Source organism: Bombus affinis, chromosome 11, assembly GCF_024516045.1.
Source record: "Bombus affinis isolate iyBomAffi1 chromosome 11, iyBomAffi1.2, whole genome shotgun sequence".
In the NCBI taxonomy this organism is placed as follows: domain Eukaryota; kingdom Metazoa; phylum Arthropoda; class Insecta; order Hymenoptera; family Apidae; genus Bombus; species Bombus affinis.
In genome coordinates this window covers 319,755-346,827 of record NC_066354.1, presented here as the reverse complement: position 1 = coordinate 346,827, position 27,073 = coordinate 319,755, and the positions used below count along the sequence as shown (strand labels likewise).

At 29.3% G+C, this 27,073-nt stretch overlaps 4 protein-coding genes across 8 annotated transcripts; 2 read left to right on the top strand and 2 right to left on the bottom strand.

The window, feature by feature from the left end:
- Nucleotides 1-30: 30 nt before the first annotated feature.
- On the bottom strand, nt 31-5,159 carry LOC126922047 (tetratricopeptide repeat protein 30A). Of its 4 annotated transcripts, none has more exons than XM_050734231.1 (9): nt 5,020-5,159; nt 3,787-3,852; nt 3,375-3,713; nt 3,167-3,302; nt 2,912-3,076; nt 2,555-2,823; nt 882-1,289; nt 407-791; nt 31-332 (listed from the first exon to the last, which is right to left on the bottom strand). In XM_050734231.1, exons 1-9 carry the CDS (start codon nt 5,146-5,148, stop codon nt 190-192), a joined length of 2,040 nt encoding a protein of 679 aa, XP_050590188.1. In that variant the 5' UTR covers nt 5,149-5,159; the 3' UTR covers nt 31-189. The 4 variants fall into 4 exon arrangements, with proteins under 4 accessions (XP_050590188.1, XP_050590190.1, XP_050590189.1 ...); XM_050734233.1 differs by lacking the exon at nt 5,020-5,159 and adding an exon at nt 4,821-4,966; XM_050734232.1 differs by lacking the exon at nt 5,020-5,159 and adding an exon at nt 4,063-4,143.
- LOC126922073 (zinc finger CCHC domain-containing protein 17-like) lies at nt 1,534-2,971 on the top strand. Its single transcript, XM_050734280.1, has 2 exons — nt 1,534-1,652; nt 1,753-2,971. Exons 1-2 carry the CDS (start codon nt 1,536-1,538, stop codon nt 2,422-2,424), a joined length of 789 nt encoding a protein of 262 aa, XP_050590237.1. The 5' UTR covers nt 1,534-1,535; the 3' UTR covers nt 2,425-2,971.
- Nucleotides 5,147-24,842, top strand: LOC126922061 (egl nine homolog 1). Its single transcript, XM_050734257.1, has 5 exons — nt 5,147-5,543; nt 5,742-6,442; nt 19,369-19,488; nt 22,978-23,188; nt 23,467-24,842. Exons 1-5 carry the CDS (start codon nt 5,147-5,149, stop codon nt 23,496-23,498), a joined length of 1,461 nt encoding a protein of 486 aa, XP_050590214.1. The 3' UTR covers nt 23,499-24,842.
- On the bottom strand, nt 24,403-27,073 carry LOC126922056 (DNA polymerase epsilon subunit 2). 2 transcript variants are annotated; one of them, XM_050734252.1, is made up of 5 exons: nt 26,832-27,066; nt 26,189-26,732; nt 25,388-26,071; nt 24,994-25,310; nt 24,403-24,503 (listed from the first exon to the last, which is right to left on the bottom strand). In XM_050734252.1, exons 1-4 carry the CDS (start codon nt 26,897-26,899, stop codon nt 25,035-25,037), a joined length of 1,572 nt encoding a protein of 523 aa, XP_050590209.1. In that variant the 5' UTR covers nt 26,900-27,066; the 3' UTR covers nt 24,403-24,503; nt 24,994-25,034. The 2 variants fall into 2 exon arrangements, with proteins under 2 accessions (XP_050590209.1, XP_050590210.1); XM_050734253.1 differs by lacking the exon at nt 24,403-24,503 and having other exon boundaries at nt 24,988-25,266; nt 26,832-27,073.

Sequence of the window (27,073 nt, the reverse complement as noted above, 5' to 3'; positions counted from 1 at the left end):
AAATTTTTTCTAAATAATGAGTAGTACACATTTAGATGTCGTAATTTGTAATTAATATATTTCTATATACATTTCGTTATAATACTTCAATAATATTTTATAAGTTTTATACATATTATACATATATAAATATGAATAAATAAATATAAATATAAATATATATATATATATATATATATATATATATATTTAAGACATCTGTAATTTTAAAAATAGGGCTTTCAAATATCGCGCTTCATAAACAACCGTTTGCTTTCCATTTGGAGTAATAGAAAACATATCTTGCATATCAAAAGGCTCTTCTACTATTGTTACCACGTCCCTTCCGTAAACTAGAAAAAAAGTAATAATATTTCAACAATTGTACGAAAATATTGTTAAATATATAAAAATGGAAAATACATACCTTCACAGTGTTCTAAAAATTGTATACACTCCTGGAGTATAGTGTCTTTTAAAACTACTAATTGTTTAGCCAACTGTTCTAAAAGGGACAGAAAACACCTCTTCGCGTAAAACCAAGTATCTGTTCCTAACTTTTTATTGTAAGGTTCCAAACTTTTCATCACTCTAGATATCCCGAATTCGTAATTTCCTTTAGAACAATATAAAGTTCCGATTACCAAATTCACAATACATAAATGAAATAATTTTTTATCTTGATCCTCTCGTGAAACAACTTGCTCTTCTTTTTCTATCTTTTTCATTAATCCTTCAGCTTCCGCATTTTGGGATGTCATGATATAACTTACACATAAATTTGCGAGTACTATAGCGCTCACATCTAAAATCTAAACGTTTTATAATATTTAATAATTTCCATATTAACATACATATATGTATAGATCGCACTATAGAAAGCTAAGGATGAAACAACTAACATTATCATATCTTTTTCTAACAATTGGCTCATAAAATCCCGTTGCTTCTTTAAACTTATTTTCTTGCATAAAAAGGGTGTGAGCTACATTTAATTTCCATATATCATGTTCATTGCAAAATTCGACGCTTTTCCTAAAAATTTTTTCGACTTGCGTATAATTTCCAAGTTCCCAGTAAATTTTAGCCTGTGCCATTAAAACTGGAACATATCTTTCTAAAGCTTCCTCGTAATCATTAACAGCTTTTTTAACAGCGCTATCGTCATGATTTAATCGTGCTTCCTGAACTCTTTTTGTTGCTTTCCGCAATATTTCCATATGTTTGTTACCGAGATCGTCAAATTTGCGATATGCTTCTTCTGGTGAAGTTTGTTGTGTGATTAATGCATCCAAAAAATCATATAAATACTGTGAAACAAATATTATTATAACTATAATAAAAATTTTCATATTACTTTTAATTTTCACAAATTTGTATTGAATACAAGAATATATTAATAACATTTTCATTTATCATTCTCTGCATTCTAAAGTTCATTTTCTTGCTACAGTCCTGCATTTAGCATTATAAGTATGAATAAACCTAACCTTTGCATCAAGTTTGACTGATATTTATCTATTGTTGTTGCTTCTTGCCTAAATGCATTTACAGAAATGACTACGTGCAAATTAAATCAAATATTTATTGGAGAAGTTGCATCTGTACAAAATTATGGAGCTTTTATCAGAATTCCAGGTTGTTCCTACCAAGGATTGATACACAAATCACAGGTATTAAGAAAATATATTCGCAATCAATTAACTTATTTATATTCTACAATACAATTAGTTTGTATTTTTGTAATTTTATATGTTTTCATAATTTCATTAGGTAAGCTGTGCTCATATCGATAATGTTGGAGAAGTTTTGCAAAAAGGAGAACGTATATGGTGTAAAGTTATTTATATTGGAGATGATGGCAAAATAGGACTATCTATGAAGTATGTAAATCAAGGAAATGGCACAGATTTAGATCCAAATGGAATACAGCTACAAAGAGATGTGCAAAAGAAAAAACCTATAGAAAAACATGATCGTAGAACTATACACTTAGAAGCAATCTTTAACACTACATGTATGAAATGTGGAACTGCTGGTCATTTATCTAAAGACTGTTTTATGAGTCCTGATGGAAAAAGGTATGAATTGATCCCAGAAATTGAAGAAAAACAAGATATTATACAAATACAAAGTGATATAAGTAAAAAAGACACAAAACATAAACAAAAGAAATTAAAAAAGAAAAAGAAAGCAAAAAAAATCAAACAAGATGCACTTAATAGTGATTCTGATGAAAAAGATGTAATTAAAAAGAAAAAGAAGGAATATTTTAAACACCAAAAGAAGAAAAAGAAGAAATATGAGAGTTCTTGTAGTGATAAAAATTCTAACGATAGTTTTTATAGTCATGATGTGAAAGCTCATAAACGAAAGTATTCAGAAAGTTCAAGAAAACATACTAAAAAGTGTAAACATTCAAAAACTAAATATGCTAATGAATGAAAGCATAAAAACTAGAATGTAAATTTAATTTTCATGCTGATTTTATATATTTTTAAATTATTAAAATATTTTTCTTGAGACATCTATTTTACAGTGTATCTAACAATATAATAATAAAAATCATACTTACTGATGTTAAATATTTATAGGTCAAGTGTACATTTTCAGCAAGAACATCTGCTGCTAGATCATAATATTGGTATTTGCAATATAACAATAATAAGTTTGCAAAAGTTTCAGGTGGAAATGGATTTTGTTGTAGTAAAAACTGAAGTTTCTCAAATCCCTCATTTGGTTTTGTATCCATATTTATTAAAGCCTGATTATGCAAAGTGACAGCATCAAGTTCTTCTTCAGATCTAGGAGGCATATCTGTTAATGCTTCTTTTGCTGATTCATCTAAAAGCAATAAATAAAGAGCATGAAATATTAAATACACTATGGAAACTTAAACTTAAAAAATTAAATTAAACTATGAAATGATTACAATTTTGTAATTGATATTCTATGGCTGCTTTCAAGTTAAATGCTTCTGTTAAAGCTGTTTCATGAAGTGTTAATGTATTTCCAACACTGCGTACTTCTATACCTTCTGTTGTCATACCCACTCCTAATTCTGGATGTTCCCTTATTCCTTGTTCTATAATATCAGCTATCACATGCATAATATGTGTTAACATAAAATATTATATTTTAAATATTTGCTTATGAACCTAATGATTTATAACAATATAAATGTTACCGATATGTTTTAATGATGCAGCATATTCTTTTAATTTAAAATAACAAAGTGCCACATTGTACGATAAATGAGGCTTGAAACCTACAATTTGCAATGCATTTACAAATTTTTTTAGAGCTTGTTCATACTGTTCCTCCTAAACAAGAAAGTAGTATACATTATTACATAAACAAAAATTTTACTTCCTTTCCTTTGGTATTTTTTGTACCTTATATAGAAGACATCCTAAATTAATTTCTGTATCAACATCATCCATTGGACATTGATCTACAAGATTTTTCGCAGTGACAACATCTTCTTGCCCATATTTTATTGCTGCTTGTAGTTTCTTTACTTTAAATTCCAAATTACTTTGGTTAATGATGTTGGAACATATTGTCCAAGCCTCTTGATACATACATGCTTGGTGCAAAGATTGAGCATGATACAACTTATATATACTTTCATTAGGACATAATTGAACTAATTTTTCATAACATTGTGCAGAAGCTATGAAATCTTGTGTATAAAAATAACAGTGAGCAAGAAGAGACAAACAAGGCCTAGACTGTAAAATAAGTTATTAGCACAGAACATTGATATTGATAAAGAAATTGATATTTCAATGTAGTCATACATACAATGGGGTAAAAATCTAGAAGAATAATCAAAACTTTTATTGTTTCTGAATATCGTTGTTCTTTAATCTGAAAAATTAATTTCCGTATTGTACTTTTTCAATATTTAAAAAAATCGCGTTTAAAATTTATCATTTGATTTTAATACATATATGATATTTAAATATTAATTGTATACTTGTAATTAAAGGAACAAATTTTTAAATAGTTAAGTAATCTCTAAACTTTAAACACTAACAAAAGAAGTAATAGAATTTCTGACATGTAAGTGAATTGTACCATTGAATAAATTGCTTTTGTGTATTCTCCATCTTTAATATGCACATTCGGTATAAAAGTAGTCATCCTTTTAGGATAATTTTTCTATTCACAAAACATTGAATTGTCTCTATACAATAAAGTTTTAATGACCTCACTATGTTACATGTAATGTGTGTATAGCATATAATGTTATGATACAAGAGGAAAATCGTAACTATGGAAACAACTGCTTTTTTGTAAAAGAAATAAAATCTCATACATTTAATACTATGTATTTTAAAAATCAAAATATAAGGAACACTACTCAGTGACGACATGATTTTTTTTATAATAAATAAGTATCTACAGAGATTTGTTATTTGTAAAACATTTTCTTACATTTTGTATATATGTATTATATATTGAGTTTATATAATATTACAATAATCCCACTATGTACATTTATGTATCAAATTTTTATGTATTCATTTCTTCGTAATTCGAGCTTAGCTAAAATTATATGAACAACGTATTTATTACTCATTTACATTTAATACAGATCCCTTTTTGTATTGAATAACGAACTTTTGTTCTTTAAAATATTTACATATGTATTATTCATAACATGATATAAGAATGGTTTAAAACTAGATGCATAATTAAAGTCAAAGATCGTTTCTGTAAATTGCAAAATGTAATGAATTTATATTCTTGATCGCAGAACATGAGCATAAAGTAGCGCCCTCTTAATAGACAATGAACAGTCAAAATAGTAAATATATATTGGTATATCTAACTTTTAAATGAATTTTCAAAGAAGAGACTCGATGCAAAGTATAAGTATGTATATAGGACCACATACACACGTAGTAAGAACGCAAGAACTAAAGACATTGAAAGCATCTGTGTTTCGATCGTCGTTTCACCAATAGCTCTTTTGCGGATCCGATAACATACATATATGTAGTATGTAAACCAACGACGATTCGTACGTACTATAAGCGGTATAAGCACTGCAGGGCTCGATAGCGCACTAGTACTATACGCAGATTGAGTGCGTGTGTGACTTCCCTCGTTGGAGAAATGTCGTCGGCACTCGTGGCCGCTAAATAAACGACGAAACATGTCCGGACCGATAGTCAGTCGTGCGCAGACACCCGGCGGTGATGTTCAAATTGGTATAACGGTAGGCTGTGTTATCTGTAACAGAACTGACAAGCTGCTAAGGTGTTCACGGTGCAAGGCCGTATCTTATTGCACCAAAGAACACCAGAGGCGGGATTGGAAACGTCACAAAGAATTTTGTGCGACTCATTCTGTGGAATCGATCGTATCAAATACCGTTTCGGCTACTAGTCAAAATTCCACTTTGAAATCCGCTAAAAAGGAATCCTCCTTAAGAAACTGCCAGAATTTAACTACACCAGTGGTTTCTAACCTAAGCAAGAAGTCGGTGTTAGAAAGAACGCGAAGTTCGAACGCTGCTCCAGAAGTGCATAATAACGGGAAACATCTTGGCGGTACGTGAAACTTGATCTTGTTCCCACGTGCCTTTTTATAAAACTATTTCACGTTAGAATTGTAGAGTTGTGTAATCTTTTACTAGTTAATAATGTATTATATACTATAAAATATGTATGATTTTTTGTAAAATAAATACAATTTCTTTGTTTCATTTATTTTAATTAATAATTGTTGCATGATTTTGTTGTTTACAGGAACCAACAAACAAATAGAAAAGGTAAAAGGACAATCAAATCATAAGGATAGTCGAAATTCCAAGAGGAAATCCAATAACACTAAGACAAAAGGTACTTGTACTAACAGAGTAGATGGATGGACTTCTCCCATAACATATGAAGGAAGTTCTGAAGACACGATCTTAGGTGCCAGAACAGAATTGTTGAATCCTGCTCTAGAAGGTTCAAGAATCCTAAATAACCTACAGAACCATGAATTAGATATGCCTACACAACATCATAACGGTATGAAGAACTTTCCAGAGGTTCGTTTAACTCGTGAAGAAGAACTTTTACCACCTTTCCTCCATAAAAATAAAAATAATCTTGAAGAATTAATAGATGATATAAGCAGAAATGTGATTAGAGACATGGATGAATATGGTATGTGTGTGGTAGACAATTTTCTAGGAACCGAAAAAGGTTTTGCAGTGTTAAACGAAGTTTTAAATATGTACAGTGCTGGGTTATTTAAGGATGGACAATTGGTTTCTAATAAAGCAGGTGCAAATGACTTAAAGACAATTCGTGGTGATCAAATAACGTGGCTTGATGGAAAAGAAAAACAATGTCAAAACATTGGAATGCTCATATCTCAAGTTGATGCTGTCATTATGAGGGCAAATAAAATGTGCAACAATGGGAAAATGGGAAACTACACGATTAATGGAAGAACGAAGGTAAGCATAAAAATAGTCCCACATTTTATATATCATATAGTTTTGTTATCATTACATATGACAAAAGTATACATCAGTCTTATATTTATTTCAATCTTTAATTTATGTCTTGTGTTGAATATCCTTACTTTGTCAAAATTTGTGTTTATACTATTTGAATCATAAGTAAGCATTTCAAAATATGTATTAATAATTAATAAGATATGTATTGATACTCCATTAATTGACATACTAATGCCTATTAATTTTATAGATATACAAACACATTTTTGTAAGTCTATATACATTTAAGTTCACTACATTTCTATAGTTTTGATAGAGTATTCCTTTTTATTTCTAAATTAATTTCAGAAACATTGAAAATGTTATTGTAAGGAAAATTTTTCTTTTATTCATTTAATATGATAAATTTGTTTAATGTTTGATTATGCGTAAAATATTAATTCATCGAACGCATAATTGAATAGCTATTATAATTTGAAATAAACTTTGGAAATAAAACTGTTTTCTTTTTTCTGAATACAATATACAATCACATACATATATTTTCAACAATTGAATATTTTGGTAGTTAAATATGTTTATACAAACTGCTCGTGTTTTATTCCAATATTGTAATCTTCTACATAATTGTTATAATTTATGGGTTTTTTTAAACAGTTATATAGTTTATTTATTATCATAAAAATTGTACAATATTACTTATACGCGTAAAAAATAGCATTTAAGAAATTAAATTTGTTACAATATTTACATATTTAAATTGTTAGATAACAGTAGATTGAAAATGTTATTAATTTTAAGCAACTATCAGACTAAGTTCCAATCTATGTATGTATATCATTACGGAGAACGAGAATTATAAAAAACAATGAAAAAGTAGTTTCTTGAATATCATAAAAACAATGCAAATGCGGAAACATTTGTAACACTGGCCAGAAGAAATGATCTGTTGTTTTGCACGTTAGTCGTAACAATCGAATTAATTACTGAGATGCAAGCCAATCCACGTTTTCTGATTTGCTATAAAAGTCTGATGAACGATATCGGTAACGGGGGGACGCGCGTTCATTCTATGTATCATATCAGCGAAAAAGCAAATTTTTTACGTCCCATGAAGCATCGGTTTAATTTCTTTAGCAGCCAAAAAGGAGAGGGAGGAAGCGACGGTAGACAGAGAAGGTCAGGATCCCGAAATTGCAGTGATCTTTCGGGTAGCTCGTGCGCTAAACAGAGAACCGAAACGAGAGTAGCAAACCACGAAGTGCAGTCAGTCACGTACGCCGTACGGCTGACTCGTTCATACAATTATGCAGTTATCTCTTTCTTCCTGTCTTTCACTGACTCTCTCTTTCGTCTCTTATGCCAGAAAGTAGGCAGTGTGTATGCGTTTTTCTCGATTACGCATCCTGTCTCCCGTAAGGTCGTAAACAGAATCTAAACTGCGGGCGAATGAGTGGAACGATACGAGGTGTTATGTAGATCGACCTAAGTAATAGTATCAATGATCAGTTGCGACTTAGAAGTGTAGTTTTCTCAAATAAATACTTTATTCGTATGATATATACTATATTTGGTTCATATGTTCGTGTACATTTGATTATTTTCCAGACAACGAGTACAAAATTGTTCATCTGAAGCTTGTTTGGTTCCATACAGAAAACTGAATGACAGAATTGAACTTTTGTGTGATTGGTGGTGTTGGATATAAAGATTTTAAGGTTATCTCGATTCACTTTTTCTTCTATAAAATTATGTGATTTAATAAATTAATGTTGTAACGCGTTTTGAAATAAATTTATCGAGCTGAATAACTTTTTATATACTCTTGAATAACTTCTTAGATATTACCACGAATATCGACGGTATTTGCTATTGTTTTCTCAATATATGACAGCGGATCTCATTTCTCTTCATTGATTTTCCGTAATGTGCAGATATTCTACATAATGTTATGAGTATCACTGTTCTAAATTATTTTATTACTATTATTTATTACTATATATAGTAATATTTCCTAAAATTGAAGGTACATGTTATGGAACTCAATGTATTTTTGATATTAGATATTATTGTGATGAAATGCAAATATACATTTGTATTAAAATACATAAAACAGGAACGACAAAGAATAGAAGTAAAGAGGAAAAGTGAACGTGATCCTAAAATTGTTGCAACTAATTGTAAAAGTCTGAAAAAAAGTTTTCAATCTTACTATTGTAATTGATTTTCCTTTTAGACTAAACAAAGCTTTGTCTCTTCAGAAATCGAAGAAACAAGCGAATACAAATTTTTAAACCAAACATATTGCTCCGTTCTGTTGCTGTTTCCATTTATAGTTCGCAAGAAAATATTCGATACAATTCGAATTCTTTTGCTGTCTCGCACCAAATCTTCCATTTAATTAAGTTGAAATTCGTTTCTGGATACCGTTCTTCTTTAACTATTTTTGCATTTTCTGATAGTACTCGAAGAATTTGGAATTGAACATTTCGTAAGTATTGTATAAGTGTGGGAACTACCGCCTGACTATTATAATTTTTTCTTTGCACGTCGAGTGAAGTACAAAGAGAAAAATAATTGCGGCAATTGTTAAATGTATTCTTAAAACATATTCACTTCTTCATGTTGAAGTTGAATCCTAACTTACTGACAATAAATGATGATATAATATTGAAATTCATTGATTCAACGTAAAATCACATTTTTTATGTATTTTAGGTTGTAGATAGACGATTGCTATCTATCTAGACTAGAAGAGTGCTTCAGTATCGTATCTGCATAATGAGAAAACTAGGTACTTCATCTTAAGGAGAATTTCGTCGTTAGATAATTGTGTATTATTAAAATTACGCGGCATTGCGTAACGATATTTCGGATCAATACGACTTTATTTACAAATATTCAAAAATAGAACTGAGTTACTGACAATATTTTGAAACATTGCATTATTTAACACGAATTCATCCTAATGCAAAGAATATTTATTTAGCTTTTCCCTATCCTAAGTTTGGGCGAACTTCAGGGTTTACAATGTGTGAAGAACATTCATGAAAATAATTACAATTTATAATTACAAATTAATTAGTAATTACTAATAAACATAAAAAATAAAAATAATAATTTTTAAAACAGCGTGAAATAGATATCTATATTCAGTGCTTATTTTTTGGTAAATAAGTATATTTAATAGAAGTTAAAATCCTATATTTTATGCTTTATTTTTGGAGTAATTGACTATTGTACACAAAGTGATTTGACAGGTAATTAATTCCATGACTAAATAATTTCATAAGCTAGAAAGAATAATCTTGCATAAATGTGAAACCCATTATATGAAACTGAAATACTAAATATTATTAAATATAAAGAAATATGACAAATTATCCTGTTTTTTTTTTAAAGATAATATTTAAATTATGCATTCTTTAATACATAGTTCTTTCATCGATAGTGACCAATATATTCGCGTTAGGTCGTTCATTTTCGATTAAATCCTTACAACCGGCTGGCTGCATCTTGCTCTTTAACCTTCGTGACGGCGAAAAAATCAACGAGGTACAAACGTACATACATAAAAACTATGTATGCATTTGCACATATAGTAAAACGGTTGAGAACGTGCCAATCATGTCTGAAAACGATTTCATTCGTCTCCAAAGCGTAGTGTCGTTTTTACGAGGGTATTTACCGGCGTTTGTTGACTTTCTGATCGGTATAACATATCTTCCGTATTATTTATAATTATAATAGCCGCGTTACAATGCTTTGCATCTCACGGTATTCCCTTTACATTTCAAAATTTAATTATCTGTTTCGCGATAAGTAGAGATTTTCGCGTTACTATATGAATATTTAAAAAATATAAAACATATAAATATACGCAAATGTATAATAAACGACTTAAAATTTCTCAGTTTCATTTTCATGATACACGATCATAGGATCTTTTAGACGATTTTTTCAAGATCGATGTTTCGTAAAATCGATGGTCTTAAATGTATATTTATTCAACAACAAGTTTCAGCCATAGATTATTGTCATCAGCCATAGAATGTTAATTAATAATTTTAATGATCAATATGATTCTATAAATCTACTTTCTAAATTAAACTTTGTTCCTTTTTTTATATTGACATTTTTTCATATCTTATATTTTCTAGATTAATACAAAATAAAAGTCACTTCTCGTTACCAGATTATTATGAAATTCTTTATTTTTGGCCATTATCGTTTATCATTTTGAAATTTTTAACATTTACATTTCTGATTTTTTCATATTTTCATTTTCATCAATATGTATTCCAAACTTGCACTAGACATATACAAAAATATAACAAAATCTTACATGTTTCGTCGAAAGAGAATTTCAATTACCAGGAAAGGTAATAAATGAAAACTTTATGGCAATGTAGCAACAGGAAATATTATAATCTGGTAAAATCTAGTATGTTGAAGCGCATGAAAATTTTTATGATTTATGACACGCGCATATACAAATACAGAGAGAGGGGGGGGGGAGGAAGAGAAATATGAAGTAAATTGAGCATAGATAACAATATTTCCTTGTTCAATGTGCAATGTATACCAATGTGCAATGTATACGAAGAATCCTTTTACCTCAACCATACATAAATGGTATTATAACGTAGGGAGAGGCGTTACTTAAAACTTAAATGATTGTTTAAAACTTAGAATGTAAGGATATTTTTATTAAGATTAAAATAGATCAATATCATATATGTTTTGCTGAAGGATGATCCAACGACTGTCGAACAATCAACAGTAACTCAATTACGCCAACCTAACAACAAAAAATTTACAATCCACGTTCACGTTCACGCCACTAAGTTGCTTCGTACGCGGCAAAAACATTGTATCGCCTACAAAGTTACCTTTGATAAAGAATTTTTACAATTGTCTATGTAATTATGTATCTACTTAAAAACAGAATGTATTATGAATATAGTCAATAATATAGAAAAATTGTATGATTCTAAACGGTGACTCATACTCATACTGTAGAAATATTTTCCGTATTCGAAGTGTAACAAATGTCGTATGTTTTCCTTTTGGTTCTATGAAACACGTGTAATAACATTAGCAAAGCGGTTTTTCCCCTGAAACGTAATACCTGTTTCGTTTAAATGAATAATATACGGATGTTTTTCCATTCCTTTTCGGTTTGTTGCCTCGATTGTTGCTGATTAGTTGCATTGCAACTATAGTTGTGAAGATTTGGTTGTCACATTACAACGAGTATTCGTTTCAATGAAATGAGATTTGAAATAATTTTTGGACGTTGTTCAAATGCTAAAAATCCGATTGTGGCATAGTATGCTGTATATCGAAAGTAATGCGAATTTAGAAGAGGATAGAAAGAGAAGAGGACGTGGCTTTGCTTCTTTCAGTGAATTGTCGCTTCTAGTCCACAGCTTTATTTAATATTCATGATGTCTAAAAACGGTTGTGAAATTTAAGGTTGTTAAAAAATATCTTTCACAAAGTAGCTTTAGTAAAATTTTCAGTATATTTTTCGCTAATCAATTTATTTTTTGCGATATCATGTATGATTAGAAATTTGAAATTTAATATAATTCAGTGAGTAATTATATGACGCAAAGATGTTAACGTTAACCGTCCACTTAAACCAGTTGTATTATACAAATTGTTGAACTATGAGTAACGTAAACGTCGTACTTGGTACGACACTCTTATTTATTTTTTAAACGGTATGTTATATTCGTTGCATTTCGAATTTATATTCGTGAAGAAATAGTGATTAAAAAATAACCTTCATCTTCGGCTTATTTTCGAGCAAATGATATTTAAGAAGTTGACGGTTGATATTCGTATTAATCTTATAAAATATTTCTCAGTTCTAATTTTTGATACGTTCAGAAATTTAATCAGAATATGATAATGCATATTTTCAATATGTGTATTTACTAAATTGTACATCATTTGTATACACGGTAAGAATTATCAGAATTTTGTTAATCGTTTGCATGTGGTTGTCTATCTTAAAGTTTTATATTTAAGCAGAATACCCAGAAATATATTTTTTATTTTGATGCTTCTGTCATCTTGTGTACACAAAGCGAGAAATATTGGGATTTTTCGATATAAATTGTTCTGATTAACGAAAATATTACGAGATTTATTAAAAATATTTGAATGTAATTGATATTGCATATTGCATTGCGCATAAATGGCTGAGTGGTTGCAATTCTGATAATAATTCGAGTTTAATCATATGTTTCGTTAAAATCGTTCAGTCGCAAGTACGATCATCAATCATAAATTACAAAACAAGTAGCACATATAATTATCCATCAAACATGCAAAACAATTTTGTATTACTTTTTCCTCTATTAAATTAAACTTTTGTTAAGAAAACAACGGATATAAAAAACAAACGAAGAAAGATTAATGAGCTAAAGTCTAACAGCAGGGATAGTAAAACCTTGTAACATACAATCAACATTCGAAACGTAGAAAAATTTCGAGAACGTGCTGAAAAAATCACCCATAAATATTATTATTATTTATTACTTCACTTATACAGGTAGTTTTTAAATTTAACAATAGGATTGCACTTGAGTAGACAACTTAAATTTTAAATCTTAAACCTAAGAAAATTCACCGATGTTTATTATGCGTTTTATCCATACGGAACTTTATAAAAAATTAAACATTCATAAAAAATATGAAGAAATATTTAAAAGTTCAAGGAAAAAGCAGATTTTTCAACTTTTTACGGTGAAATGTTATGTTATACATTATATTTGGTCTGATTTTTTCCATTTCTTATAATAGTAAAATGTATAATCACCGTTGGTTACAAAAATGTGAAAATATATCTATCTAAATTATGCATTTTTTAAAGCTGTAACTTACTAATCATAGACCATTTAGAATAAAATGTCGAATGCTGCACAGATTATGAAGGATTAATTGAAATTTGACAGATTCTTTCACAAACAGCCACACGAAAGTATGTATCATTTTCTGCCCTCCTTTCTATTTTTCTCTTTCTTATTCAAAGGTATGTACCATCTTCTTAGTCTCTCTTCAAACTTGTACCAAACGAAGGGACAAAGATCGCACACAGATGTTTGACTTTCGGTTTAATAAACACGATTTCACTGTGCGCAGCATTCATATCAGATGACTCTATCGCGTATTCACGTCAAGAATTCACATATTTTTGACGCTACTGTTCGTAATCTATCGCAACGATTCTTACGTTATTATCGCGATGGCGTACTTTTGGCAGGTTGTGTTACTTATCTAAGGAACGTGACGAGCTGCACGTAAAGTGTACGATATCGAACGTTTTGTCTCGATGTTGCAGTCTATCTATAATATATCGTATCAGTCTACAGATAACGAGGTCATTGGGAGGAACAAGAGGAAAAAAGATTTCAAACAAGGTGTACGCGCTCTTTAATACTGTATACGTCTTGTAAATCGCATAATCGCAGGTTATTGTCAATTTAAGTCAATTTATACAATTATGATTCATGTTAGAAAAGAATGTTTCGTATTTAATATGCTCCAGCAATTTCTGTCGTCGAATGGCGCGACGGAAATTAAGAAAGATAATAGTTAACTGATTACACAAATGTTTTTCTGCTGTCTCTAACGTTTAAAACAAAACGATGTGTACGGCGACGAGCTCAGTATCAATTGTTCGCCTCTCAAGGTGATTCGATGGTGCACAATAGTTATTGAATACTATCGATATGGATATCAATATTGAACGTGGTAAAATGCGATCGTTTTGAAGAAAAAATATTTCCGATTGAACCGTATACGTGTCTGGAAGTTGTTCCTTGTTATCGAATAGCTTTTTCGTTTATATCGTTTATAACTTGGCACGGCGAAAGGTATTTGCCATTCTGGATCACTATTAGAGAATGCGTATCGAGTGTCTATTTACTTGAATTTAGAATGCGCATTTTTCGGTAATTCGGTAGAGGCCTTGAAGAAGTCAAAGTGTTTTTAAGAAAACTCATTGTTATACATAATATGAAAGTTTGTAAATGGTTTTATTTTATTATTTCTTTTTCTTTTCTTTTTTTTACTATTCGTGGCCAATTGTCAGAGTAAGATTTACGTCGTTTGTTTAACAAATTTATTTGATTAAATGCAACTATAGAATTCAAAAGCAAATTTTTACCACAATATTGAATTAACAATAGCGAATAATATTTACTTCTGAGAAAAAGTTTATGATCTCCTGAAATTCATAAAAGAAAGTAAATTAATCAATCTTCTAATATAAACTTCTTCTAATATAATCTTCTAATATAATATAAACAACAAAATGTATTCATATGGAGCACAATATGCTGATTCGTCAAATTCTCGCACACCTTTCTCATTTTGCAGTTGAAGCGACATTAAACGTTAAGTAAGAAAAACATACTATATATCGCGATTTTGAGAATTGGTAACGACAAAGACACATCCCATGGATTTCTTACGTGGATGACAATGACGCACCCTTATACATTGGCGTTTCTGATTTCAAAACGTAAACGTAAAAAGCGATTGTATGACACATATTTCGTGGATTACGTGATAATATACACGCCGCCGAATGTAGTGCCAAGGACATCGAGGTTAGTGGTCTATTTAGGTCAAGGCTAAATTGTGATCAGTATTTGTATGTATATACACCCTACCTCTGAAGAAACTGTGTAACTGACTACCTCAGCCCTTCTCGGGCACATGTGCGCGCTCATTGTCAGGGACCTTTGACTGCTCTGTTATTTAACGTTTCATTGATACGTCTAGCTAGACCAACATTTACTTTACGTTTACTGAAACCTTTAAAATACTCCATAAACATCTTCTCTTGTAACTCTAAAATCATTGATTGTTTCATTTGTGTCGATATAAATAGGATTACTAGGTTATAGATATTTATATAAATTCATATTCTTATGAACGCAATTAAAGAAATGGTAAGTATCTAAGCAATTTGCAAAATATTTTAGCGGACACTATGCTTTAGATATTTTATATTTCTTTTCACATTATATACATTCTGTGCATTTTTGTATCCTTAAATTTCTGACAAATGCATAAAAATCGACGGTCTAGTGATTATCATTCATAACTTTTATGATCGTTTTATGTGTTTTATGTGGATGTGTCTTTAAGTTAAATATATGATAAATTTTTGAGATTAGACGACACATTTGTTAATACACTTGTCTTTTTATGTAAGTCTACGAGTTTCGAGTGAATAAATGAATGAATAATGAAGTGTAAATTTTGGAGGAAAAGAAATACTAATATAGAAGATATTTCGATTTATGGGTTTCGTATTGAAAGATTGAAAAGGTCTGAAAACCTATTCTGGATAATAATTTTTCGAAAACTTCATTTGGAGTACTCACGATCTATGTGAATCAGTGACAGACATCGTGTGAGTTTTTAATATATCAGAGGCATGTATTGAATCGCCTGCTATCGATGGAAAATAAATTTGTGGCTTATACCTTATATGTTTGACAAAACAGCGAGAAAAAATATATTTATGAAATATTTAACAATATATATCTAAAAATTACATATAAAAAGGATCTTAGTGATGCGAAAAGTTCGAACGAAAAATCAAAGAATATGTTACTTGAGAAGATTTTCTAAAATTCTTATTAACCTAAATCTTACGTTACAGCACAGGAGTAATTAGTGGGATATGGGACATTGAGTAACGTAATTCTGAGATCTGTTGGTTCATCCTCTTGGGATTTAGCATACACTTGTGAAATTTCATATTTTAAATTACTTCCCTTCTTAGGGACAAAAAATAAAATTTTGCGAGGGGACATCTGAAGAATAAACGTTTTTGGTGATATCAGATTTAAAATTTTGAAAGTTCCAAAATATAGTTTTTTAAATAACTATTCCAATATCGAAATATGATGTTAACAGGAGACAAGCAACAAATCTAGGAAGGAAAAGCTTTTGATTGGTTTATTTTTTTATTTACATATACTTTATATGATGAGTAATAATTTCATCGAAAGAGCTAATAAAGAGATACTAAAAGTTAATATGGTAACTTTAATTAATTGTAACAAACTTTATTTTCTGATATATACTACTAATTATTTTGTAGTATACTACTTTATTTTCGAGAACTATCATTTTTTGTGCAAATAGCGTATATTTTCTTCTATAAAAGATTACACGCCAAACTATAGGTACTTTGAGTACATGTGTTGCAAAGATATTAGCCAAATCCTCATTAGATATGAATTTGCATCGAGATAATAATAGGTAATATTGCATTCGACTTGTGAGTCATACGATTTACTATTTTATTTTGACTTGATACTAGGTCTATTGTCTTATGCTATTTCACTGAGTAATTATTCAGATCATTGACTTCATTGCGTATTCAACAGTTTACTATTTACACGAACTTTTAAAACTTCTTTTGATTTTTCCTTTTTTTGTAAGTGGGACTAGGATTCAAGATTCCTTGTTTCTTTTTTCAAATTACTCATTTCATTATATCTAGCATTGATTGTAACTGAACTGAGTATAAATTAATATAAGGATAATAAGAGAAATAAATAGTCTGTTAATTCTTGTTAATTATTTGATGTTATTGTACTTTTGTGATGATGATGCGTCATTTAATGTTTATTCAGAATTCTTTATTTAGTGATAAAAATTTCTCATGAGAGTTGTGAGATATTCTGTATATACTTCTGTATTTACTGTACTCAAACTTACGCATCTCAAGAATCATAAATTTCGAAATGTTTGCAAAAATTAACTCTAAAAATGACCTATTTACTAAGAAATGTAATAATTATCCAGTAAAATTACTTTTTCTAATAATACGGAATACATACAAACAATATTTTATTTGAGACTCTCAAAGTCCAAAGATTACCAAAATTCTAGAAAAAAAATATTTTTCTTCTTGCTAATAGTTAAGTAATTAACAATCTTCTCTCAAAAAATAGTAGAATTGATTTCTTGAAAAATTTACTTTTCTCAGTTGTGTCATTCTTCTAGTAAACTAATCCTATAGATGTGTACTAAAGTTTTGTGTGTTTTTAGTCTCTGTTCATTCAAAAAACTTAAATCGCTATAAAATATGAAATCATAAGAGTTTAGTAAATACATATACCTTACATACATATTAACAACACTTGTTTCCAGAATTTCTCACGAAGCCAGAATATAATACAAAAGTAATTTGAAAACTGATAAATAAATCAGAGCTGGCACAAAAAGGACTTAAATAAAGCACTGTAGGATTTACCAGAAATTCCTACTTATTTAAAAACTTTTACTAATATAAAGAATGAAGTGACAACGTGACGTATAAGTGTTGAAAATGACGTGTCGTTGTAACCTCATGTAACTCTATCATTGAAAACAAAGGAATTGGAATAGAAAATGTATTGCTGCCTTCCATTACGTGATGCACCACACGGGAAGCTGAAAACCTGCTTAAGGTTTCATTCAGGTGCATACACGCCATAAATTTTAGGTTATATACATAGTTATATTTTTGGAAAACAGAAGCAGATACAATCATCGTTTAAATGTTTTAAACTCGTCGTATGTAATAATAATTAATTATCTTTGATAATCGTTCTATATTAATTAATTTTTATAATTTTACACTAATTTATTGAACTACATTTGATTAGATAATAAAATTTGGCGATATGTATGTTAACTTAATAATATTTCTTATTAAATAACAAATTATAGCAATAATAAAAATAATCAATATACATTGAGAAGTATAATCTGTAATAATTTTAGAAGTCATGAAAAACTTTTTTAACGAGTAATCGAGTTTCCGTAAAATATAATTTATTCCCAGTTCGTTAAGAATTGTCAAAGAATCGATATATACCGTCGGAAAATGATTTTTAAGTTTCCGTTAATAAAAAATCCAACTGAAACATACATTATTTTCGCGAAAAGCAAGTATAAAAGCTGATTAGAGATATTATAGTATTGTAATTTCACTTCGATGATATTTCCAGGGCACTATCACTGATGTCTATTTAATCGATTGATTACAATTCTTCAAGTATAATACGAAAACACTTTCCGATGGTTATATGTATACATATGCCTTGGTACGCAATATGAAAACATAAACAAAATTATATAATTTTTAAATTTTATCGATTACTAATTGAATAATTTTCTGAATATACATATGTAAGACTAAAACAAAATGGCGAAGTGAGTAGAAAATTGCGTTAGAAGTTTCAGTTCTAGACTTTTAATATTAATTACGCTTAAATTGATAATTCAATTTAATAATTGTTATTATTCTTATATTTAAAAAATAAATAAAAATTTCGTAAAATAATTCAACTATGCGTTTCACTACCTATACGAAGTGCATCACTACCTATTACGATCTACAATCTGTAATAAAAATCTAATAAATTAATTTTTTATAAAATCATTTAAAATCAACAATGATATAAGAACTTTGGGAAAATACACATACTTATAATGCGATAGAAACAAATATTTTAGATATATTGGTCTTTCATAAATATTATATGTTACGCGTCTATTTAACTTCTAATAATGTAATATTATTAATTGCGATATCTGACATTTGTTTTATTACATCTCTGAGGCCACTTATCTTCGTCATTTTGTCGTTTTTAATTTAAAAAATGCTGTTTATAAGTAGTTGATTGAATTTGATTTATGTTTAAGTTAAAACGGTTGCCATTATAGAATGACCTATCTGATGACCTTTCTGTTTAAAAAATCAACGTTATTACAGATTTCATGACACACTCAGATCTACATTCTTAACGATTAGTCAGTTTGGGAATGCATATAAGCCAGTTTGCAAGAACTGTTTCGTTTTTTCGATTAAGATGATGCGATGCATTATTTTTCAGGCGATGGTGGCTTGTTATCCTGGTCACGGTTCGCATTACGTGAAACATGTGGATAACCCCAATCGAGATGGAAGATGTATCACAGCTATATACTATCTTAACCGAGATTGGGATATCAAGGTAAGATCTATGTACATGCCACGAATAAATATGCAAAGAAATTTATATCACTTAAATGAAAATTTAGTACCGAAATACGCATTTAGTCATTTTTATCATTATACTATGGCTTCAAGAGATAAAATAGTTATTTGCGCTGATTGTACTAATTTCTTAATGTTCATAATATATTTCTAATAAAAATATAATTAACTACAGATAAGATGTATTGAAAATTCTATCAAGTTTCTCCATCTTCTTTTATAACTCATCAATAAGTTGTAATCTGTAATTTGCAAACATAATTTTTGTGTTACATTGCTAACTGATTTTTATTAAGATTTTAAATTTTTCCTCTATTCTTGTCTTTTTTAATTCTAAAATAATGCATGAACAATTTTATAGTCTAAAGTAGCCATTACAATAATGATGTGTACCTTCTGAAAACTAATTTCCTGTGAGCTATAGATTTCAGCGTCGTCCCTTTGAGTGATATTTCATGAAATTTTCCTTTACTTCAATGATTTTGTGTAGTCTTTCGAAAATATCTATTTTCGTTTGGTTACAAATAGTAATAGATAGAAAATCACAACTTTACAAAGTCAATTCAAAATACAAATTTCTATTATAATTTATTCACATTAGAATAGAAGTTTTAGAGATGTATGTATATTCAAGAAATGCAACAGTATCGTGCTAGAATAGATGTCTGATCGACTGAACTCTAGTTGAATCCACTTACCTGAAAATTCACATTCTTTGAGTGAAAAAATTTAATGATTTTCTGTATAGACTATTTAACCCCCTCATGTTCGAGTAAATGTTCCGCTTCGTTTAACCTTTTAATCGTGTAATAAGATAACACAAAATGAACACTATAGAAAATAATTAGCAATCCTTTTTATCTTCGATTCATTGCATTTTTGGCATTACATGTATGTACATACTTCCAACTTTTTACAAGAAATAAATATTAATAATAATATTACGCATGGTAATATATGTACAATATATACAGGATATTGTAATTTAGTATATTTGAATGACACACTTGTGAGAGAGTTAAATTCGTTAAGTCTAAATCAAAAGTGGTTGTAAAAAGGTAACAAATTACAAACTGTACAAAAAATAACGATTTGTTTATATTAGTGTATGTATATATTTCTATTCTTGTATTATAATAAATTGTATTGATCATATAATAATCAGAATCGTATAATAATTTACAATAAATTATAACAATAACAGCATGATGACTAGCACTCGTTCTCACATGTACTTTCCTTATTACTTCACCCTGCACGTGCGACCATACGTGTTTGAATTTAAAAAGTGAGGACACTCTGAGAAAGGGTAGGCGATAGAGTTGAATAGGGCACGAAGGGCATCCAGGGCCTACGTGAGTTGCCCCATGTAACGCTTCCGTCTCGCACATGCACGAGAATATCGTATTGAGCAATGTTTACGTTGACCTACACGGAAAATAGGGGCTGTCAAACATATGCTGTCTTGAAAAATATAAAAGCACCGTTTGTAGAATGTCTCATCGCACAACGTGTGCTTGTTCCTGTTACCTTTAAATGCGAATGAATACATACATTTCTTTCGAACAAGGACATCATTAAAGAGAAACTTGATGAATTTGTGTAAAGTCCTCATGTTTATATTGATCTCTTTCCGAACAAGCTTTGAGTCTGGACCTTTTGTATCTCTAAATGCGTTTAAATTTTGCTTTAATGAAAGAATTAAAAAGTTAACGAACTTAAAGAACCCAGAAATTTTCTTTATTAAAGTAGCTAATTTTTAAGAAAATTCATATTGTAATCAATCAACAAATTAAAAAAAAAAAAAAAATAGGAGTAATTGATTTAGAAATTTACCCTCATCGCCGATTTTGATGATTTTTTAATATATTGTCGAAGTCCTAATACTGAGAAACTTTTTTCTATACATGTAGCTGGCGCTCGATCCTACTTTTCGAGATATTTGCAAAATAGCTGTTGATATCACTACAGTGAATTCTGCCTATAAATATACGTCCGCAACAGCGTATGCGTTAGCATTGGTTGCTAGCCGCCTTGCTGTGGCCGAATACAATGCCCTAACTTAAACCTAACTCTTATCTTTTGTTTATGGTTAGTATGTATGAACGAGAGTTGGGCGAACTTGAATATTACAATATTTGGATATTCCGATCATTTCCGTGAAGCTGGACGAAATGTTTGCTATAACTCAATTAAACACAAATATGATCAATAGGTTTAGTTTTTGGTTATTTTTCTCAATCCGGCCGCAGTGAGGAGACCGGCAATACTTGCGTAAAATAGTAATAAATTTAATATAGGGACAAAATGATTAAGAGATTCAAAGGTGAAAAGAGTCAAATCTTTTATTCTACCTACAGCCAGATCTATGATAAGATTTAAAATAATGAGTTTCAAGTACATAAGCACAGGATTCAATATGCTAAGAATGACAGCTTTTTACGAATATCTCGAAAACTAGGGCGTAGCAGTTACATATATAGGAAAAAATTGTTCGCAATCATCTCCTCTTTCTCCCGACAATATACATATTCAAAATCATCGAAATCGGTGATAAGGCTAAACCTCTAAATAATTAGTTTAAATCTAATTATTCCAAATAATCGAAATAAGAATTTATATCACAACAATTTCATGCTGAGTAACACAAAATATTACTATATTTAAAGAGTAATCTTTATATAAATGTCAATAGTAAAAGTACGTATGTTCTTGAATTTGTGTTTATTTTATTTAAACTTTCGCTATTGTTTTATCTTCACATCTGCAAATTTAATCATTAATTTTTTCTATTTTTCATTGAAATATTATTGGGACAAATAATATTGTGACTCATTAATACTTAATGAATATGATTGATAATAAATTATCATCAATAATGTATTAAAGAATGAACATCTTTTGTATTAAATTGTATTAAACAAAAAACATTTCACACGGAAATTGCAAGATTGCGAAATCTTGAATGAATTAGCTGTGTGTATGTGTATTTGATGCTTTAGGCTGATGATAAAACAGCTCCGAAAGATTTGGAGTGTACGATCCTTTATTATAGAGAAATTAATAACTTTTTTTATAATTTTATTTTATAAATTCTTTTAATATTAATATTATGTTTTTTTAATATTAAATTTTTACAATTTGTTTTGGTACATTTTTTATTCTGTTTATTTATTATGGCACTTTTGCATATGTCCACAATTTTGATGGGAGAAATTGTAATAAAAACATTTAAAATATAAAAAATTGCTACACTAAGAACATAATTCGATATTCGCAGTTTTTGCTATCATCTTGTAAGGATTTATAAATATTTTTCAGACAATTGTTTAGACATGCTATAATCTAATAAATGAATAATTCTTGAGATATTAAATTTACAAATTTATTGTAAATTTTTATTTTAAGTTATTTCTCATCTTATGATACTATATGATAATAAATTGTATTATTTCTGCATCAACAGGAAAACGGCGGCCTTTTGAGGATATTCCCAGAAGGCTGGCGCGATCAAGTGGCGGATATCGAACCTCTCTTCGACAGAATATTGTTCTTCTGGTCTGATAGGAGAAATCCGCACGAGGTTCAGCCAGCTTACAAAACCAGATATGCAATCACTCTATGGTACTTCGACGCGGAAGAAAGGAATCAAGCTTGCCGTAGATATCAAAGAGAAAGTAGGTACACAATATATGTATGTATCAGTTATAACCGAAGCATTCATTGTCAGTTTTAAAAAGCTCGTGTTTCAATCAATAACAGATTTTTTATTGTTTAAAATAATTTAAAAAATGTATTAATGTACTAAAAATAAAATAATACATATCTAATTAAAAAAAGGTAAATTTTGAATGAAGAGACAATCAAAATTAGATAAAACTTTACAAGCAACCAATATGTTATTCAAATTTGAAATGATATATGTACATATTTGATTTAACTATTGATTTTTTAGGAGAATTGCATGCGAAGAAAGAGAGTTCGTGAGACATGGAGTTTGAAGGACCGTTACACCGTCCGTCGACTGAAATTGTAACTCTACTAGTTGAACTTATGCATCTGTACATAGTTACACGAAGAAAGCACTGGTATATAAACTATTATGTATTATTCTGTATTATGATATAGCTGAGAGTGTAGGAGATGCTGACATCGGAGTATATAAAAATTTAAGGACGTGCAATAGATATAAGCGTGTTCTTCTTTTTTTATATAGCGGCAGTGTAATATATTTCGATAAGTATGTGAGCGTAGTCCTGAGAGTTCATAATTATACATATTAACTATTATTCTTTGTTTTTTCTAACACTAATGCTCATACCTTAGTCGAACGTTTCAGATGTAATAAAAGTTTAACATTCGCTTGCCACGATTGAAAGTACGTTATATCGATACAATACTTAGCTTCAAATATTTGGAGCATTAAACGCAGATTTTTGCAGCATTCGTAATCCGTATACGATTGCTAAAATTATATAATGTACAGAGAGAACGAGAAAACGTGTGTGTGTGTGTGTGTGTGTGTAGGATAAGAGTGGAAGTTTCTGCTAGAGAAAAAAATCGATTCAAATAATAAAAATTAATGTTTCTATACACACACACACACACACACACACACATGTATATATATGCATATATATATGTATCCTTTAACGCATTGGGTTTTATACATTCTTCTATATATATGTGTGTGTGTATATATATGTATATCGTAAAATTTGCTAAACAGAAATTTTGTCTTAATTATTATATTTACATAACTTACGTATGTTCTCTTTAACTGTACAGCTGGTATTGTTGATAGCAGTTCAGCTCGTTATTAATACGAAATTGTAATATTTGCAGATCATACTATCGCGTTTTATTACTGCATCTCATATATTATACGTTGTTTTACAAAGTTATGATCCTTATAATGTTTAATTAAACGGCCAGTAATTGACTTATGCTTCCAGCGCAGTGAATTGAGATATACCGCGGCCCAGTCTGTACCTGTAATATTGTTATGTACATTGCAAAGAGGTAGAAACACATGTGTTTAATATTGTATGTATCTATTTATATAAATCGATAAGAAAAATAATTAAATAAACGCGTATTTCCTGTGTCCCAGATAGAAAGTCTGATATACAAATTTGTTAGGCAGTCTGAAGAGAAGTGAGGAGAATGTTAAATTTGCCTGAGGTGTATTATGTTGATAATATTAAACATATTCGATCATAAGAGTCACTAAGTTATTCTTCAATATTTTTTCGTTGCATTGCTAAACAATATGGACCAAGAAATTATCTAGTATTCTCAACGAATAAAATAAAATTAAATTATTTTTAATTATAATTAAATTATTTTCAGTAACCAAACTTAGCTTATGAGAGCTGTGATGTGAAAATATATACTGTATAAAATTGGCATGCAATTGTTCATAGAGGGGTAGAAGGTACAGTAAATTACTATTATTATTGAATTTACAAAAATATTTTACTTGTTGATACTTTATTTTCAAACGTCAATAATAATTTGTTGTTAGACACCATCCATATCTTTGGGAATAGCACAATGTTCAACTAAATTTAGCGCTGGAACATATACTTTGAAGGAATGATCGTTTTTTGAAAATGATCCTGGATTGATTATATGACAATTAGAATACGTAGTTTCATATGCTTCAAATCCATCTGCAGTTACAATGAGATCTGGAGTAGGATATATTTGTAATGCATGGTTGTATTTCCAATATATAGGTAACATTGGAAGACTTAAAGGAGTCAAATGAGATTGACAGATAATTGATTTTGCATACTGAAACATTTAGCAAAAATGAAGTTACACATTTTTATACAACATACATAAACAGTCAGTAATATAATAAAGCTTACATGGTCGTGAATATTGCCGTGAAATGGAAAGTAAAGAGTATTCCTACACATTTTCGTTAAAATATCTCCCCTTAGCACCACAATTTCTTTTGTACAATACTGAATTCTACATGGATTAGTAGCAAATATTGCCCCAGGTATACTTTTTCTAAAATCTTCTGTAAGATTTTTGGGCAGTGGCAATTTTGGCAAAATTTTTGGTGATCCAATATCATCTGTTGCAGGTACAAAAATAAATTTGGAAGTTTGGTTTATGTCTGGATATTGTATTATTATATCAGCAAGATTTTTTAATCCCTCTATCAATTTTTGCCTGCTTGACGGTTTTGCAGGAAAACTTAAAAAATGTCCACATAATACAAAAGCTATAGGTGGATATTCAGAATATCCTTCCAACATAATTTTAAATTTGCGTAAAACAGTTTTATCATCCAACCACATTTCAGATACAAAAACAATCATTCCCTCTTTGTTACTTTCTTCATAAGTTTTTAGTTTTTCAGAAAGTTTCAAAGAAAACTCGCTCAAACCACCAAATGTATTAGCATTGCCAAAATCTACACGTGCATTACTAGATGATTCTGCTGGTGGAAAACCTAAATTTTTCACATGTAAAATACCGTCCTTGAAATCTCCATCAGCTATTACTATAGAGCATTCCATGATCAAACCATCCTGAAATCTGTGTATAAATATTAAGGAAAGTGCGATTAACAGATAATTGATTTAGCATACTGAAACATTTATAAATATTCATGTTTACATAAATAATTACATATATCTGGAGTTTCAAAAGGATATTGCTTTTTGTAAATCAACTTTTATTGTACCTCCCGTGTCTTCCAAATAATATTGACCTTCTACTAATTGAGAGAGAAGACCCATAACATAAACATTTCCTTCTTTACTTCCACTCAACAGATGTTCAATCGGTATTAATTCAATCCAATCTTTTTTTTTTTCACCAGGCATTGGAGGAGTAAATAATTCATGTCTCATAGTTCTGTACCAAAGCAACTCAAATCTATCTTTAAAAAGTATGGATTTATATTGTGCTTCGGCAACCAAATTTGGTGTTACAGTTTCCAAAACAAATTTGTTCTCAGACAACTCATATTTGACTCTAGGTATATCAAATACATCTATAACATTTAGTATTGTTTCTGTATCCTTTAACGCATTGGGTTTTATACATTCTTCTATTGCTAGCTTCAAATTTTCAGTGGTTATCTGTGTATCACTTAAATTTTGAGCTAAAACTTGCTCTACTACTTGCATCAGCCACATTTCACGATCATTTTCTTCTACATTTAGAAGTTCCTTAGCAAGTGAAACGCTAAGTTTCCTAGACAACAAAAAATTTCATTCGTAAAAATTAAGAAATAAAATTAAGATTTGTTATGCTTATATAATATTATATGTAATACATTAAAAATTTATATACCTTGAAAGTACAAGTCCGTATAACGAAAAGGTACTTCGTACCGCATTTATTAATTTTTCACCAGGCATAATTACAAATGCTTATGTTACATTTATATACATTATATCTTACGGAAAATATTTCGTTTAGATTCGAAATATTGATAATATCATAAAATTAACAATAAATAAAAATATAAAATAAATATTAAGCTTTCATATAACACTATTACTTTCATCTAATCGATCTAAAGTCTAAAGAAT